General features: G+C 45.1%; 1 protein-coding gene across 2 annotated transcripts in view; it reads left to right on the top strand.

Moving 5' to 3' along the window:
* Nucleotides 1-13,730, top strand: part of LOC134571480 (acetylcholine receptor subunit alpha-1-A) — a 72,980-nt gene that overhangs the window by 15,759 nt on the left and 43,491 nt on the right. Inside the window, exons 2-4 of one of the 2 annotated variants that reach the window (XM_063429757.1) lie at nucleotides 8,442-8,587; nucleotides 8,687-8,731; nucleotides 9,932-10,041. The exons of the other annotated variant lie outside the window; for it this stretch is intronic. Coding sequence (XP_063285827.1) covers nucleotides 8,442-8,587; nucleotides 8,687-8,731; nucleotides 9,932-10,041 — 301 coding nt within the window. The remainder of the gene's footprint in view (nucleotides 1-8,441; nucleotides 8,588-8,686; nucleotides 8,732-9,931; nucleotides 10,042-13,730) is intronic. 2 annotated transcript variants of the gene reach the window in all.

The following is a 13,730-nucleotide window of genomic DNA, read 5'->3' as shown; positions in this document are numbered from 1 at the left end:
CACTCCTTTTTCCCCCTATTGATACATCGACCATAGGCTCCGCTCGACCAAGGGGGATGGAGCCCGGTCGGTATCAATAGTCCTCCATGACCGTGTCAGCCAATCCTACAAAGTCCCTACCTTCTCTATCGCGGGACCTTTGCGCTGCTGGATAGTACCTGTCTTCCCTTACACTTCCTCTGTTCCCATTACTTCCTCTATTACCATTGCTCCCTCCGGGGCCTCCTCTACCTCTCGCTCTGCCTCTAAAGTTTCCATAACCTGCCCGGGGTGGGTCTCTCTCGTACTGCTCTCTTTGCGGACACTCGCTTCTCCAATGCCCTTCTTCTCTGCAATACGCGCACTGATTCCTACTCAAGGGCTCCCTATTCCACCTACTATCGCCTCTATCTGGGCCCCGTCTATCTACGCCTGCGATCGCTACCGCTAGCATATCAGCCTTTTTACGCATCTTGCGCTCTTCCTCTTTCTTACTTTCTGACTCCCTATTCATATACACCTTATTCGCTACCTCCATTAGTTGGGTGATAGACATACCTGCAAACCCTTCTAACTTTTGTAGCTTGCGCTTAATATCTCCGTAAGCTTGGCTGACAAAGGCGGAGTTTACCATTCGGGAATTATCAGCGTCTTCCGGATTAAAGGGGGTATACAAGTGGTATGCCTCCAATAATCGGTCAAAAGACACTGGGCGCTTCATCACTTTTCTGAATCACCTCAACTGTCTTCGACATATTAATGGCTTTCTTCCCTCCGGCTTTCATGCCAGCAATTATAGCATCTCTATAGGCTTTTAGTTGAACCATATCTGCGCCATTAACATTCCAGTCGGGATCGGTGTTAGGATAATGTGTTGCGGCCCATGCTGCTGGATTGGCTTGATTTAAAGCACGGGCTTCATCCTCTAGCGCTTTAATGGCCGCTTGGTTAATCCTAGTCCTTTCCTCATTATTGAACAATGTCATTAATAACTGCTGGCAATCAGCCCATGTCGGATTATGTGTCTGAACTATCGAGGTGAACAGATCGGTCATAGTTTGTGGTTTCTCAGTGTACGAGGAATTGTGGGTCTTCCAATTCAAGAGATCGGTAGTCGTGAACGGGACATATACGAAGACTGGGTCAGCATATACCATTTGACCTGCGGCATCGAGATAGGCTGACCCAGGATTCAGACGAAGAGGCATCTGGTAATGTTTGGGTCGTTGGGTACCGGTCAGTTGTCGGGTTGGTATAGGGCTACGTGAAGGGGCGTCGGTTAAAGGTTCCAGTCGGGGGGTGGTAAGGCATGAGGATGTGGGAGCTTGATTTTGGGAAAGGTCGGTGAATAGAATATTCCGAGCCGAGCTAGAAGAAGCTTGACCGGAAGTTTGAAGTGGCGCCAAACCAGGATATTCAGATCTAACTGGGGTTGGTTCCGGAAGGGAAGGTTTAGTACGACGGGGGGTGGATTCTGCACTGGAGGAGGAAGCGGAAGTGGATGGGGGCAATGGGGGAAGGGGTGTAGAACTTCCTGTACTCGTATCACTTCCTCCTAAAGGGAAGTAAGGGGGCGGCAAAGGGATCTCGGACTCAGGGGGCGTGTCCAAAATGGGCCTAACCATAGTCCTAGTGGACAAACAAGTCCAGGCCACCATGAGGCGACATTGCTCCTCGTGGCATATCCGAATCCATCTTGGCGAGTCGTTTACGGCCTGTCTCCAACAATCAATATATGGAAACTGTCCGTAAAGTTCAGGCCTACCTGATACAGTCACGTGTACACGCTGTACCAGAGTTGGATCCAAACTGCCACGTGGCGGCCATGCCGCAACCAAAGTAGGCCACTCCCTAGTGCACAAAGTGACCAAACGTATAGGGGACATTTTAACCCCAAAATCACATGTTGTAAATCCCTTTTTAAAATTCTTTACCATACAACCTAAGGGATCCAAAATCGTCGACTCCGACGCGCCCATACTTATCAATGGAGCGTCGTTGACAACGAATACTATGCACACGTTCTATTCAACAGTCACACCCGTTTCTTCCGGCAACAGCACCACGTGGTACGGTTATCAAGTGAAACGTACACAATAACACAATAACCACTCAGGGAATTCCCGTACACACACAGCTGTTACACCAGTCACTAAATAATCAATATTATGCCTTTTGGCGAAACTATACAGTCACCCACGCTATAATTCTCTATATATGAATTACCCGTCTATAACACACCCCAGTAACATCGTCTTTTACAAACAGCGGTTACAGTACGGTTAGCATAGGTCAAAGCACAATTTAAGGTCACAATACAATTATTAGTGGTTATGGTGTAAAACATGCAATAGACGACAATGATTAGTACTTATATACAGTGTCAGTAAATATACAGGGTTATGGTACCGTGCACTATAATACAGCAACACACTATTAACACTCTCGCTAGACGGCTGAGCTCGCGCTATCTAACAAGATATACACTTTACTAACAATCTTTAACACATATACAATCCCAACTAAACTATTGGCCAGTACCTTGATGGACTACCTAAAACTATCTACATCCGTTTTGGTTAGCCACACTGCCCAAGCACCACATATAGCGAACTAGAGGGCGGAATTTACAACAGAACCCTTTTAGTCTTTCTACTCTATCAATAGTCTAGTGGGTTCCAAATTTACACGCCTTCCCACTTAGCCAAGATAGGTTGAGATCTAGCAAACGATAATGTACATCAGAGTCTGCTTAGTCTCCCGGTCCCTCCGACCTAGCGAACGAATTGTACACCCTAGAACGCTAGTCTAGACAAGACACCGGTGTCCGGCTAGGGCTATTTACACCAGAACCCCGCCTGACTCCAAACCAAATCAAACGGTCTTACTAAAGAGCGTTCGATTGAGCGGTGCGCCTTCGCTCCTTCCCTCCGACAGAGGGGGCAGATTCCATACACAGATTTAAACCCCTTATGGGCCTACCGCACAATCGGTATACCCCTAGTGGGTCCGCCGTCTAAAACAGCAGTCGTCTTACCTCCTCGTTCCTGAACCTGAGTTCACACTCATCGACGGAGACACCCCAGCACTTCTTACGTAGAGGCCGATGATCTCCTGGACAACAGACCAGTGGCGCCGAGACGAAGGGAGGTCCACGCAGAAGTTCAGGGGTGCAGCCGTAGAGAACGTGGGCAAAGATAGACCGTCTCACGCCTCTGCCTCTCAGCTACCGTTGAACGATGAGCTTCCCGGCCAATGCACCAAATGATACCGGAGAAACTGACGGAAGCCAAGCACAGAGAGATGGACACAGGTTTCTTCAGGAAGGAAGAGATTCTTTATTCGGTTCACCGATCGGGACTCAGAGGGACTAATGTCACCAAAATACAACAAGTTCTGAGCCCCGGACAATAGTGCAGGCTCCTTATAAAGGCAGATAACTCCTCCCATATTAAGCTCCACCCGCACATTCTCTTGACCAATCAATACAAATAAGAATTAACTTCCTGCTTGACCGCATGGCCTGTCCAGCACAATGGAGGAGGGGAATACTACATCCTGTATTCTTGCACATGCTCCGTACACTACTGATCGTATCTTGCCTCGTGCAACCAACTGATCGATACGTCAGCATATGCACGTACACATGCCACGTGGTAATCTCGGCCTACTAAATTTATTTTTACCGAGATTCCACCACACTGCATCTCCTCTCCCTGTTGCCTGCTCGTGTAGCGTGCCTCAGGCTTCCTGGGCTTGCCGTGCTCTGATGGCGTTGCCTGTCGGGTCAGCATCACGGCTCTGTGCTCCCGGGTTCCTCACCTCTTGATTGCTCGTCTTTTCGTGGGTGTCGTGGTCGGTTTTATGCCCGTTTGCCTGCGTTTTGTATCGCTTGTTGCCGGAGCCGGCGAGGATGGCTGCGGCTCGGCGGTCCGGCCCCGCCCCCCAGTGGTGTTTTTGCATCTGTGCTGCCCTAGGCATGACGGAACTCAGGCACCCCCTAATTTAGATTTGCCCACCCCTTCCTATCAAGGCCACACCTCTTCCTGTTAAAGACTTACGCACACTTTGACTGACTCTCTCACTCACACTATCTCAATCACTCACACTCACACTCACTCTCACTATCTCACTCACCCACACTCACTCTCTCTCAATCTCACACACTCACTCTCTCTCACTCACTCTTTCTCACTCACACTATCTCAATCTCACACACTTACTCTCTCACTCACACTCTCTCTCCCACTCACACTATCTCAATCGCTCACACCCACTTTCACATTCACACTCACTCTCTCACACTCACTCTCACTATCTCACTCACCCACACTCACTCTCTCTCAATCTCACACTCACTCACTCACACTCACTCTCTCAATCTCACACACTCACTCTCTCACTCACACTCTCTCACTCACTCTCTCACACACACTCACTCTCAATCTCACACTCACTCTCTTTCTTACTCTCTCTCACTCACACTATCTCAATCTCACACACTCACTCTCTCACTCAAACTCTCTCACTCACACTCTCTCACTCACACTCACTCTCTCTGAATCTCACTTTCACACTCTCTCTCTCGCTCACACTCTCTCTCACACTCTCTCACTCACTCTCTCACCGCACTCACTCTCTCTCAATCTCACACACTCACTCTTTCACTCACACTCTCTCACTCACCCACACTCACTCTCTATCTCACTCTCTCTCACACACTTTCTCACTCACTCTCTCTCAATCTCTCACTCAATCTCTCACTCACACTCTCTCACTCAAACACTCACTCTCACTATCTCACTCACACTCTCACACTCTCTCACTGCACTCACTCTCTCTCAATCTCACACACTCACTCTTTTACTCACACTCTCTCACTCTCTCACCCACACTCACTCTCATGACAATCTCACACACTCACTCAATCTCACACACCCTCTCAATTTCACACTCTCTCTCAATCTCACTCACTCACTCACTCTCTCAATCACACTCACACTTCCTTACTCACTCTCTCACTCACACTCTCTCACTCACACTCTCACCCACACTCTCTCAATCTCACACACTCACTCTCTCTCTTAATCTCACACACTCACTCTCACTCACTCTCTCATCCACACTCTCTCAATCTCACACACTCACTCACTCACCCACCCACACTCGCTCACTCACTCTCACTCTCTCAATCTCTCAGTCACTCACTCTCTCTCGCACTCTCACCCATACTCACTCTCTTGCACACTCTCATCCATACTCACTCTCTCTCAATCTCACACTCACTCACACTCTCTCACTCACACTCTCACACTCTCTCACCCACACTCACTCACTCTCTCTCAATCTCACACACTCACTATTTCACTCACACTCTCACCCACACTCACTCTCTCTCAATCTCACACACTCACTCTCTCACTCACGCACTCTCCCTCAATCTCACACACTCAATCTCACTCACTATCTCACTCACTCTCACTAACTCTCACTCTCTCGCTCTCAATCTCTCACTCTCTCGCTCTCAATCTCTCACACACTCTCTCACTCACCCACACTCACTCTCTCTCAGTCTCACACTCACACTCTCTCACTCACGCACTCTCACTCTCTCAATCTCTCACTCTCTCACTTTCACACTCTCCAACTCTCTCATTCTCACACTCTCTCACTCTCACACACTCTCACTCTCACACTCTCTCACTCATTCTCTCACCCACACTCACTCTGTCTCAATCTCACACTCTCTCACTTGCTCTCACTCTCTCAATCTCTCACTCTCTCATTCTCACACTCTTTCACTCTCAATCCCACTCACTCTCTCACCCACACTCACTCTCTCTCAATCTCACACACTTACTCTCTCACTCACTCTCACTCACTCTCTCACACTGTGTGTGTGTCAGTGTGTGTGTCTGTCAGTGTGTGTGTGTCTGTCAGTGAGTGTGTATGTGTCTGTGTGTGTGTCAGTGAGTGTGTGTGTCTGTCAGTGTGTGTCGGTCTGCGTTGCGATGGCTGCAGCTGGACAGTGGAGTACCTGGAGGTGCCCAGAGGCATGCAGCGCCACGTCACATTCCGATGTGACGTTGACGTGCTCCACCTTCACAGAGTTTCAAGAAGTAGCGGGAGGATGCCCTTTGGCACAGGGTGTGGACGGCGACATTTGAGGTATACCAGAGGCCGGACTCTGGAGTCACATACTGGCAGCAGCAATGTGAGTAGAGTCTGCTTGGTGACTAGAGGGGGGTGCTGGAATTTAGTAGAGGGGGGGCTGGGATTTAGTGTAGGGGGAGGACTGGGGTTTAGTATATGGGGGGACTGGGCTTTAGTAGAGGGGGGGACTGGGATTTAGTAGAGGGGGATGCTGTTTTTTTTTTATACTGTATAAAAATAAACCTACGTTTCTATGAAAATTAAAGTTTGGTTTTTTTTTGCGGCCCACATAAACTTAAACCTTGTTTATTTGGCCTGTGCCAGCCTTTGAGTTTGACATGCTTGGTGTAGGTTTTCCTGCATCTGGAGCTATTTTGTTTCTCTACTTTAGAATGAGGTTGATACTAAATGTTTCCTTCTAATTAGCTCCTATGTTTCAGCTTGTTTGATGAATTGGGAATGCTGTCTATATTCCTAGATCGGTCAATGCATTGGTCGGCTAGTCTGCTCGCCAATCTTTTTTACAACAATGAACAGCCACTGGCTGCTTAAGTAGACATGTCACTACTCATGGCACAGCGGGTAGGGGAAGAATGGAGATTTTAAACTCCCTTATTTACTAATAATAAGTTTTTTTTTTTTACTGAGTATTAGTAAAGATGGTTGAAAAACCAATTTTTGTCTTTCAGCTTTTTAGTAGATAGCTCCATAACACTTATCCCACAGGGTATCAATTTAGCGGGCAATTTAGCTGCAAGATACACCCGCAGCCCGGAATTTAATTCTTCCAAATAAAATTCCGAACCAAAAATAATACAGAATATCATCCGAACACGTATGGACAAACTGTCCATTGTCCCATTCAGATGAAATGCAATAATTTCCGCGCTGTCCTTGTCTACACAACAGGACGTTTGGTTGCAGCGAAAGGAAGCAACGTGAGAATACAGACGCGGGGTGAGCATTATGGGTAAACTTTCTTTGACACAGGAAGTTCAGCTGACTAAAGCTCCTCCTTGTGTCAAAGAAAGTCAAGTGTAGAAAAACTACATAAGACAACGTAGTCTTTGTCTTATGTTTTAAAGAGAACTAGACCAGAAATAAAGAAAATAACTGATTCTGAGAGAGGAAGAGAAGAGGAAGCAATTGGGAAGAGGTCATCTCAGCATGACAGTGCCGCTTTAAGCACACAACTCTTTAAAATTCGCTGTTTCGTTTGGCCGCTGGTTATTGTAAGAAAGTAACTTCAAGGAAGAGGTATTAGACTATACATAAATATTAACCAAGGTCCATTTTAAAACCAAAATTATAAAATGTTAAACTTCTCCGGGGATGGACCATCTTCAACGATATGGATTCCTCCAATTTGCAGGAGACCATAACAAGGACCGTTTAAGAGATATTGATATACTTCCTCAAAGTCGCAATGGAATGTCTTGGAATGTAATGGAATGTCTTGTACAGAGAGTGTCTGGCCAAAGAAGGCTCACTTACAAGTGGTGTCATAAGGAAGCTATCTAAAATCTGTAAAGCTGATATATCCTGGGATTATCGATTTGGCAAATGCTCAAGTACCAGCAGAGTGAAACATTTTAGTGAGTGTATTTATATCTTTAACAGGGTGCTGTGACATTACAGGGAAACAAGTCCAGAGCTTTTATTCCATTTTATATTTTGTTTAATTTCTCATTGGTACGCAGTCTTATTTCTTTCTTACATGTCTCCATTTCAACATCATGGGAGCCAAAGAAGGGTGTTTTACTGGTCAGATAATTATATTGGCATTGACTACCCTTCTTCACCATTGCAAACTCCATTGGCTTGTTCTGTTTCCAATCACCTGAAAAGCATATATTTACACTTAGACAACGATCAACATACATTCTTAATGCAGTTTTGAAAATAACAAAACCATTAAATGACAAGTGAACAGATTAGTGAATAAAAAAAAAAAATCAATACATAAATATAAATAAATAGACAGTCCCTAAGCCTATATTCGCTCAATGCCATTCCTAGCAAAATCGGTCTATCCCCCAAATAAAAGTACCTTTGCAGTAGGTGATTTCCCAAGGTGTCTCATCCTGTACGCAACAAATAAAATACTCTCAACTGGGAAGGTCGTGACCTTAGAATTCAGGTAGGGCTTTGATGGTTTCTGTAAAAATTATTTTATATACATATTATTCTATTGCATTGTCATTTAATGTAAGGGCGTGCATCATTTTTTTGACTTTCATTTGAAATTTTGTTTCAAAGTAAATATCCACATTTCTCTAAAAACAAATGCCCTATATTTCCTACGGCAGCTGGAACTGTCCTCTCTTCTGAAGATGAATCCCGGTTGATTTTAGACCTGTTCAAAACCTACAACAAAGTTGTTCGACCTGTTCAGAAATTTAAAGATAAGGTTGTGGTAACAGTTGGACTTCAGCTTATACAACTCATTAACGTGGTATGAACAATAAAACTCCATTAATATTTTCCATGCAAGGCTTCATGTATGTGTTATATTATGTGCCAATAACATTTTTTATTTTGTTGTTTTTTTAAGGATGAAGTAAATCAAATCGTAACTACTAATGTTCGTCTGAAGCAGGTTGGTGGCATAAAGGTTTTTGAAAAAAACAGCAGACAAAGTATGTTGTTGGGCAAGGTTTAGAATTAGCTTGAATTAGCATGTTTAACAATTTAGGGCCTGACAAAAAAAGCTTAGTTAGAAGAATTTCTCTGACTGACAATGATTATACCGAGTAGTGGTTAATGTGTTATTAGTTTTTTTAGTTCTTCTGCTGTTTTAGTTCTTGGATACATATTGTGCCTTAACCATTACCAGTGCATAAAGCAGAACTGTCATTTCCCTTCCTGCACCCCATTAAATGCTTTTGAATCGCAGGGGGGAGGGGGAGGCGGTGAATACTTTTGCATAGATATGTAACAAAAATACAGAAGGGGTGTGTGATGTTAGACTGACTGACAGCCTCCTGGCCAGACACAATTCAGCACAGAGCAAGCACATTATTAAACATTTTTAAAGTGCTCTGTACGTGGTCGTAGAGCCCCCAGCACTGTGCAAGCATGTCTGACGATGCATTGGTACTGTACTGAATGACACAAGGTAAACAAGCTGAGAACAGGAGTCAAAATAGGGACTGTCCCGCTAAACTCATATTAGTTTGGATTCCTGGGAGAAGTGTCATGCAAGTGCTTGCATTCCTAAACATTAATTTAATAGTGCAATAGACACATATGCAGGCACGTTCCTCTTAAATATATTCCTAAATATACATTGTGATAATGCAAGAAATGATAAATGCAAAGCTTTAGTTATTTTATATGGGGAATGTATTTCTAAGCTCCCAGTGCTGACGGGTTGAACTCCCAGACACAAAATGTTTCCTACAGCAGCTAAGCAGACACCTGCCAGTTCCCAACTGACTCATGTAGCAGACATTGAGGGATGCCATGTGTAGAATTTCTTTGGCCACACCATGTGTTCACCGTGGCCATCTTGAAGGAGGCTGAAGTAATCTTGTGGTAATTATATCTTTTAATCTCACTGGAAATGTTATCAGTACAGAATATAGATTAAATATATACATGTAGATAAATGATGAAGATAAAGTGCATTTCATCTTCTTATTATGCTAAATTGGAAATTGCAAAAAATAAATGTTTTATTGCAATAGATTTTTGTTTAATCAAAAGAGTATTTAATTTTTCATAGGTGTTAAAAAATAGTTTTGCTCTTTTACTGATAATTTGACAAATCTGTACTATCATTTTTACAATTGCTCAGCAATGGGTGGATGTAAACCTGAAATGGAATCCAGAAGACTACGGAGGAATAAAGAAGGTTCGCATCCCTTCTAGTGAAATTTGGCGGGCAGATTTAGTTCTTTACAATAAGTAAGTCCATTGGATTCGAAGTGTAGACAGGTACTAGTGTTTATAAAGTGCAATTAATTATTAATCATAGAAAATGTGTAAAAATTAAAATACGTGAGTATATATAAGAATAGGATCACTCACAAGCAGAGAGCTATTAAACCTAGCTCAGGTTTAAATGGCATTTGGGTCCGTTAAGGCGACCCACCCCTGGTTTAGGATGTCTTGCTTCACCAGTCCTAATGTAGATATATTAAACAGGAACATAGAGTAGCGCAGTACTGTTCGATATGAATATAAGAGTAAGTCAATTAGATACTCACAAGTCTGGAGCCTATGTATGGCTCTATTATAACACCAAAGAAAAAAGTTACCTGCGCTCTTTCCACATCCCTGTGTATTTTTAAACAAATGGAGGTTTTTAGTTACCTCCAATGCCCATGAGAGGGTAAGCCCACCTGCCACATCAAGGCAGACCTCTTAGGTGGGTCCTACTCTAACCATTTGCCTTGCTTCCTTGAGCTTCTGGCAAAAAAATCTCTAATGAGACAGAAAGGGGTATTTTTTATATACATCCCTACATGCTTATTAACCCTTAATAGAGAGCACATGGGATGGGCAGCAGTGGGGGTGCTGTGAGTGTTAGGGGTGCAGTGTGTGTGTGTGTGTGTGTGTGTGTGTGAGAGTGAGGGTGCTGTAAGTGTCAGGGGTGCAGTGTGTGTGTGTGTGTGTGTGTGTGAGAGTGAGGGTGCTGTAAGTGTCAGGGGTGCAGTATGTGTGTGTGTATGTGTGTGTGTGAGTGAGGGTGCTGTGAGTGTTAGGGGTGCAGTGTGTGTGTGCGTGTGTGTGAGGGTGCTGTGAGTGTCATGGGTGCAGTATATGTGTGTGTGTGTGTGTGTGTGAGTGAGGATGCTGTGAGTGGCAGGGGTGCTGTGTGTGTGTGTGAGGGTGTGTGAGTGTCAGGGGTGCAATGTGTGAGTGATGGTGCTGTGAGTGTCAGGGGTGCAGTGCGTGTGTGTGTGTGAGTCAGGGAGCTGTGAGTGTCAGGGTTGCAGTGTGTGTGTGAGTGAGGGTGCTGTGAGTGTCAGGGATGCAGTATGTGTGTGTGTGAGGGTGCTGTGAGTTTCAGGGGTGCAGTGTGTGTGTGTGTGTGTGTGTGAGTGAGTGAGTGACTGAGTGAGTCAGGGTGCTGTGAGTGTTAGGGGTGCAGTGAGTGTGTGTGTGTGTGTGAGTGAGGGTGCTGTGAGTAATTATATCACCCCTCCCTTCTTACCTTTAGCCTGGGAGGGGGGATCGTGCTTCTGCTGCCATCCATCCCTGGTGGTCCTAGTGGTGACTCGCGAGACCCGGAGCGTTGCCATGGAATGCCCGCAATGGAATGCAGCCAGGCTGGACCCCATAGACTGTGATCTCCCCTGCCGGACTCGGCCCATGACCACCGCGTCCCACCGAGCATTTGCCCAGTGTGCACGATGGCCAGTCCGGACATGCCAGTAGGTGTTTGGTGTAGTGCAACAGTTCATCTGGTGAGATTTCTGCGTGGATGCCCTTATTTTTATGTTTGTGCGCCATTGACGTTCTTCCATGGCTGTCATCTGTGCAGTCATGGCTCTCTGGTGTGTCCAGACTTGCTGTACTGAGTCTTGGCGCACGGACAGGTGAGACAGTAGGTCCGTTATGTCTTTTTCGGATGCCTGCACTCATTCTGTGATTGCTTTCACATCCTTCTTGATGAGAGCTAGTTCCACTGCCAAAATTTTGTGAACGTCCGACAGCAATACTTTCAGGTCATGCCTGATGGTTGGTGTCATGTCAGTGTAATTTTCAGGCTGCAGTGGATGCTTTATTTGAGCGTCCAGGGAGGTCTCCGGCTCAGTATGCTCAGGTTGATGAGTGTGGGCAATGGAGAGCGGGGTTTCCGAGGGAGCCGGTTTAGGTTGAGTGGGCCTCTGTAGCATGGCCCCGATGTCCCTGCTGTCTGCCACGGTTTGCGGTTTCTGTGAGTGGCGGCCCATGGCTGGCATGTGGGCAGGCGGACCAGACTTCATAGGGGAAGATTCTTCCCTCTCTCTTTTCGCCGTGGTGCCGCTAAAGAGTGCCTCCAGGCCTGGAAGTGTCAGCATGGGGTATGCCCCGGTTTCCACCTCTGCTTAGGCTGGTTGAAAGTCGCAAAGAATGGCATCTATGCTTCAGGATGTATTGAGGAGTCTTGCTGGTAACATTTTGGAGCTTAACCCCTAAATGACCAAACTTCTAGAATAAAAGGGAATCATGACATGTCACACATGTCATGTGTCCTTAAGGGGTTAATTTGGAGATATTCAGTGGATTATGGCTTTTGCAGAGGAGCATGCAAGAATGGCGTCTTTTCAGGTTGATGGTCAAGCCAGAAAATAATTTTTAATCCTTAACAATTGTTGTTCAAAGGTTTCTATATCTGTACAATTTCCACAGACCCTTAAAAACTGTCCTCTAGGGGCATTCTCCAGCCAAGGGGCAAAATGGCAGCTGAGTCTCTCAATGAAGCTATTTGAATCAACTGGTTTAAAATGATTCTTAGTTTTAATAATCTCATTTTCCACATAAATATTTAAACTTAAAATAACTACCTATTTTGCGCTCTAAGTACTAGTTAACTAGTTAGTATTGATGAAATCCAGAAAATCATTTAATTCCTCTACATTTCCTTTCCAGATAAAAAAAAGTTTGTCAATGTAACGGCCATAGGTGACCAAGTTATGCTCCCAGTCATGGTGGATCTAAATATAAAATTCTTCCCAATGTGCCATAAAAACATTGGCATAACTGGGAGCAAACTTAATCCTCATAAACGTTCCATTGACTTGTAGAAAGAATTCTTCCTTAAATTAAAAAAAAATAAGTTAATTGGATTGTTTACGGTCAGAAAAAGTCCTGCAGCTGTAAAGGTTCTGTCAAACAGGAATAAAGTCACAGTTAATGCCAAAAATTCTCAATTAAAGGGTTACTCCAAGTACCATGACCACTTCAGTGGCATTGAAAGTCATGTTGCAGTTTTTGCGGATGGCAGAATCTGTAATGTATTAAAATGTGAGCAGGATATCACTTTAGTGCAGAGGGATTTATTATTTTTAATTTTTTTTTTCATTCAGAGGTTTTATTAAGGTCATACATTAGGTACAGGTGAGTGTGATCACACAGATTTCCGAGTACAGTGACATGAAGTTCAGGTTGGTATACAATGAAATAACAGGTTGAAAGCGTATCATGCCTACATAGTATATTACATGTCTAACATCGGTTGTTAAGGGAGGTTTTTTTTTCCAAGTAATAAGATACTGGTGAGGTTATGTTATGCGGCGGGGTCAAGTTGCAGTTCGCCGCCCTCGCGAGCGGCGGGGTTGGTCTGTCAATGAGGTTTTGGTGAGGCCGCCTGGGGCCTTTCATTCAGGGGCAAGGAGGGGGGAGGGGTTTGCAGCAGGGGGGCTGGTTGACGGGGGCCTTGCTGCGCCCGGTATGTGGGGGGGGGAGGCAGGGGGTTGGCAGTCTGTTAGCGTGTGGTGGGGGGGCCGTCTCTGGGGTGTTGTCGCGTGTGTTTGTGTGTGTGTGTGTGTGTGTTGGGTGACGTAGTTGTGTCACCGGGGATTAGTGGAGTTGTATGTATCCTTCCCATGTCCAGGGGGATAAGGTGGGGGAAGGGAGGGAATGTGTGTAGCTTGGTGCGTTGGTTG

Source organism: Pelobates fuscus, chromosome 8, assembly GCF_036172605.1.
Source record: "Pelobates fuscus isolate aPelFus1 chromosome 8, aPelFus1.pri, whole genome shotgun sequence".
Taxonomy (NCBI): Eukaryota; Metazoa; Chordata; class Amphibia; order Anura; family Pelobatidae; genus Pelobates; species Pelobates fuscus.
The sequence above is the reverse complement of the archived record's forward strand: the minus strand, read 5'-3'. Positions and strand labels throughout refer to the sequence as shown.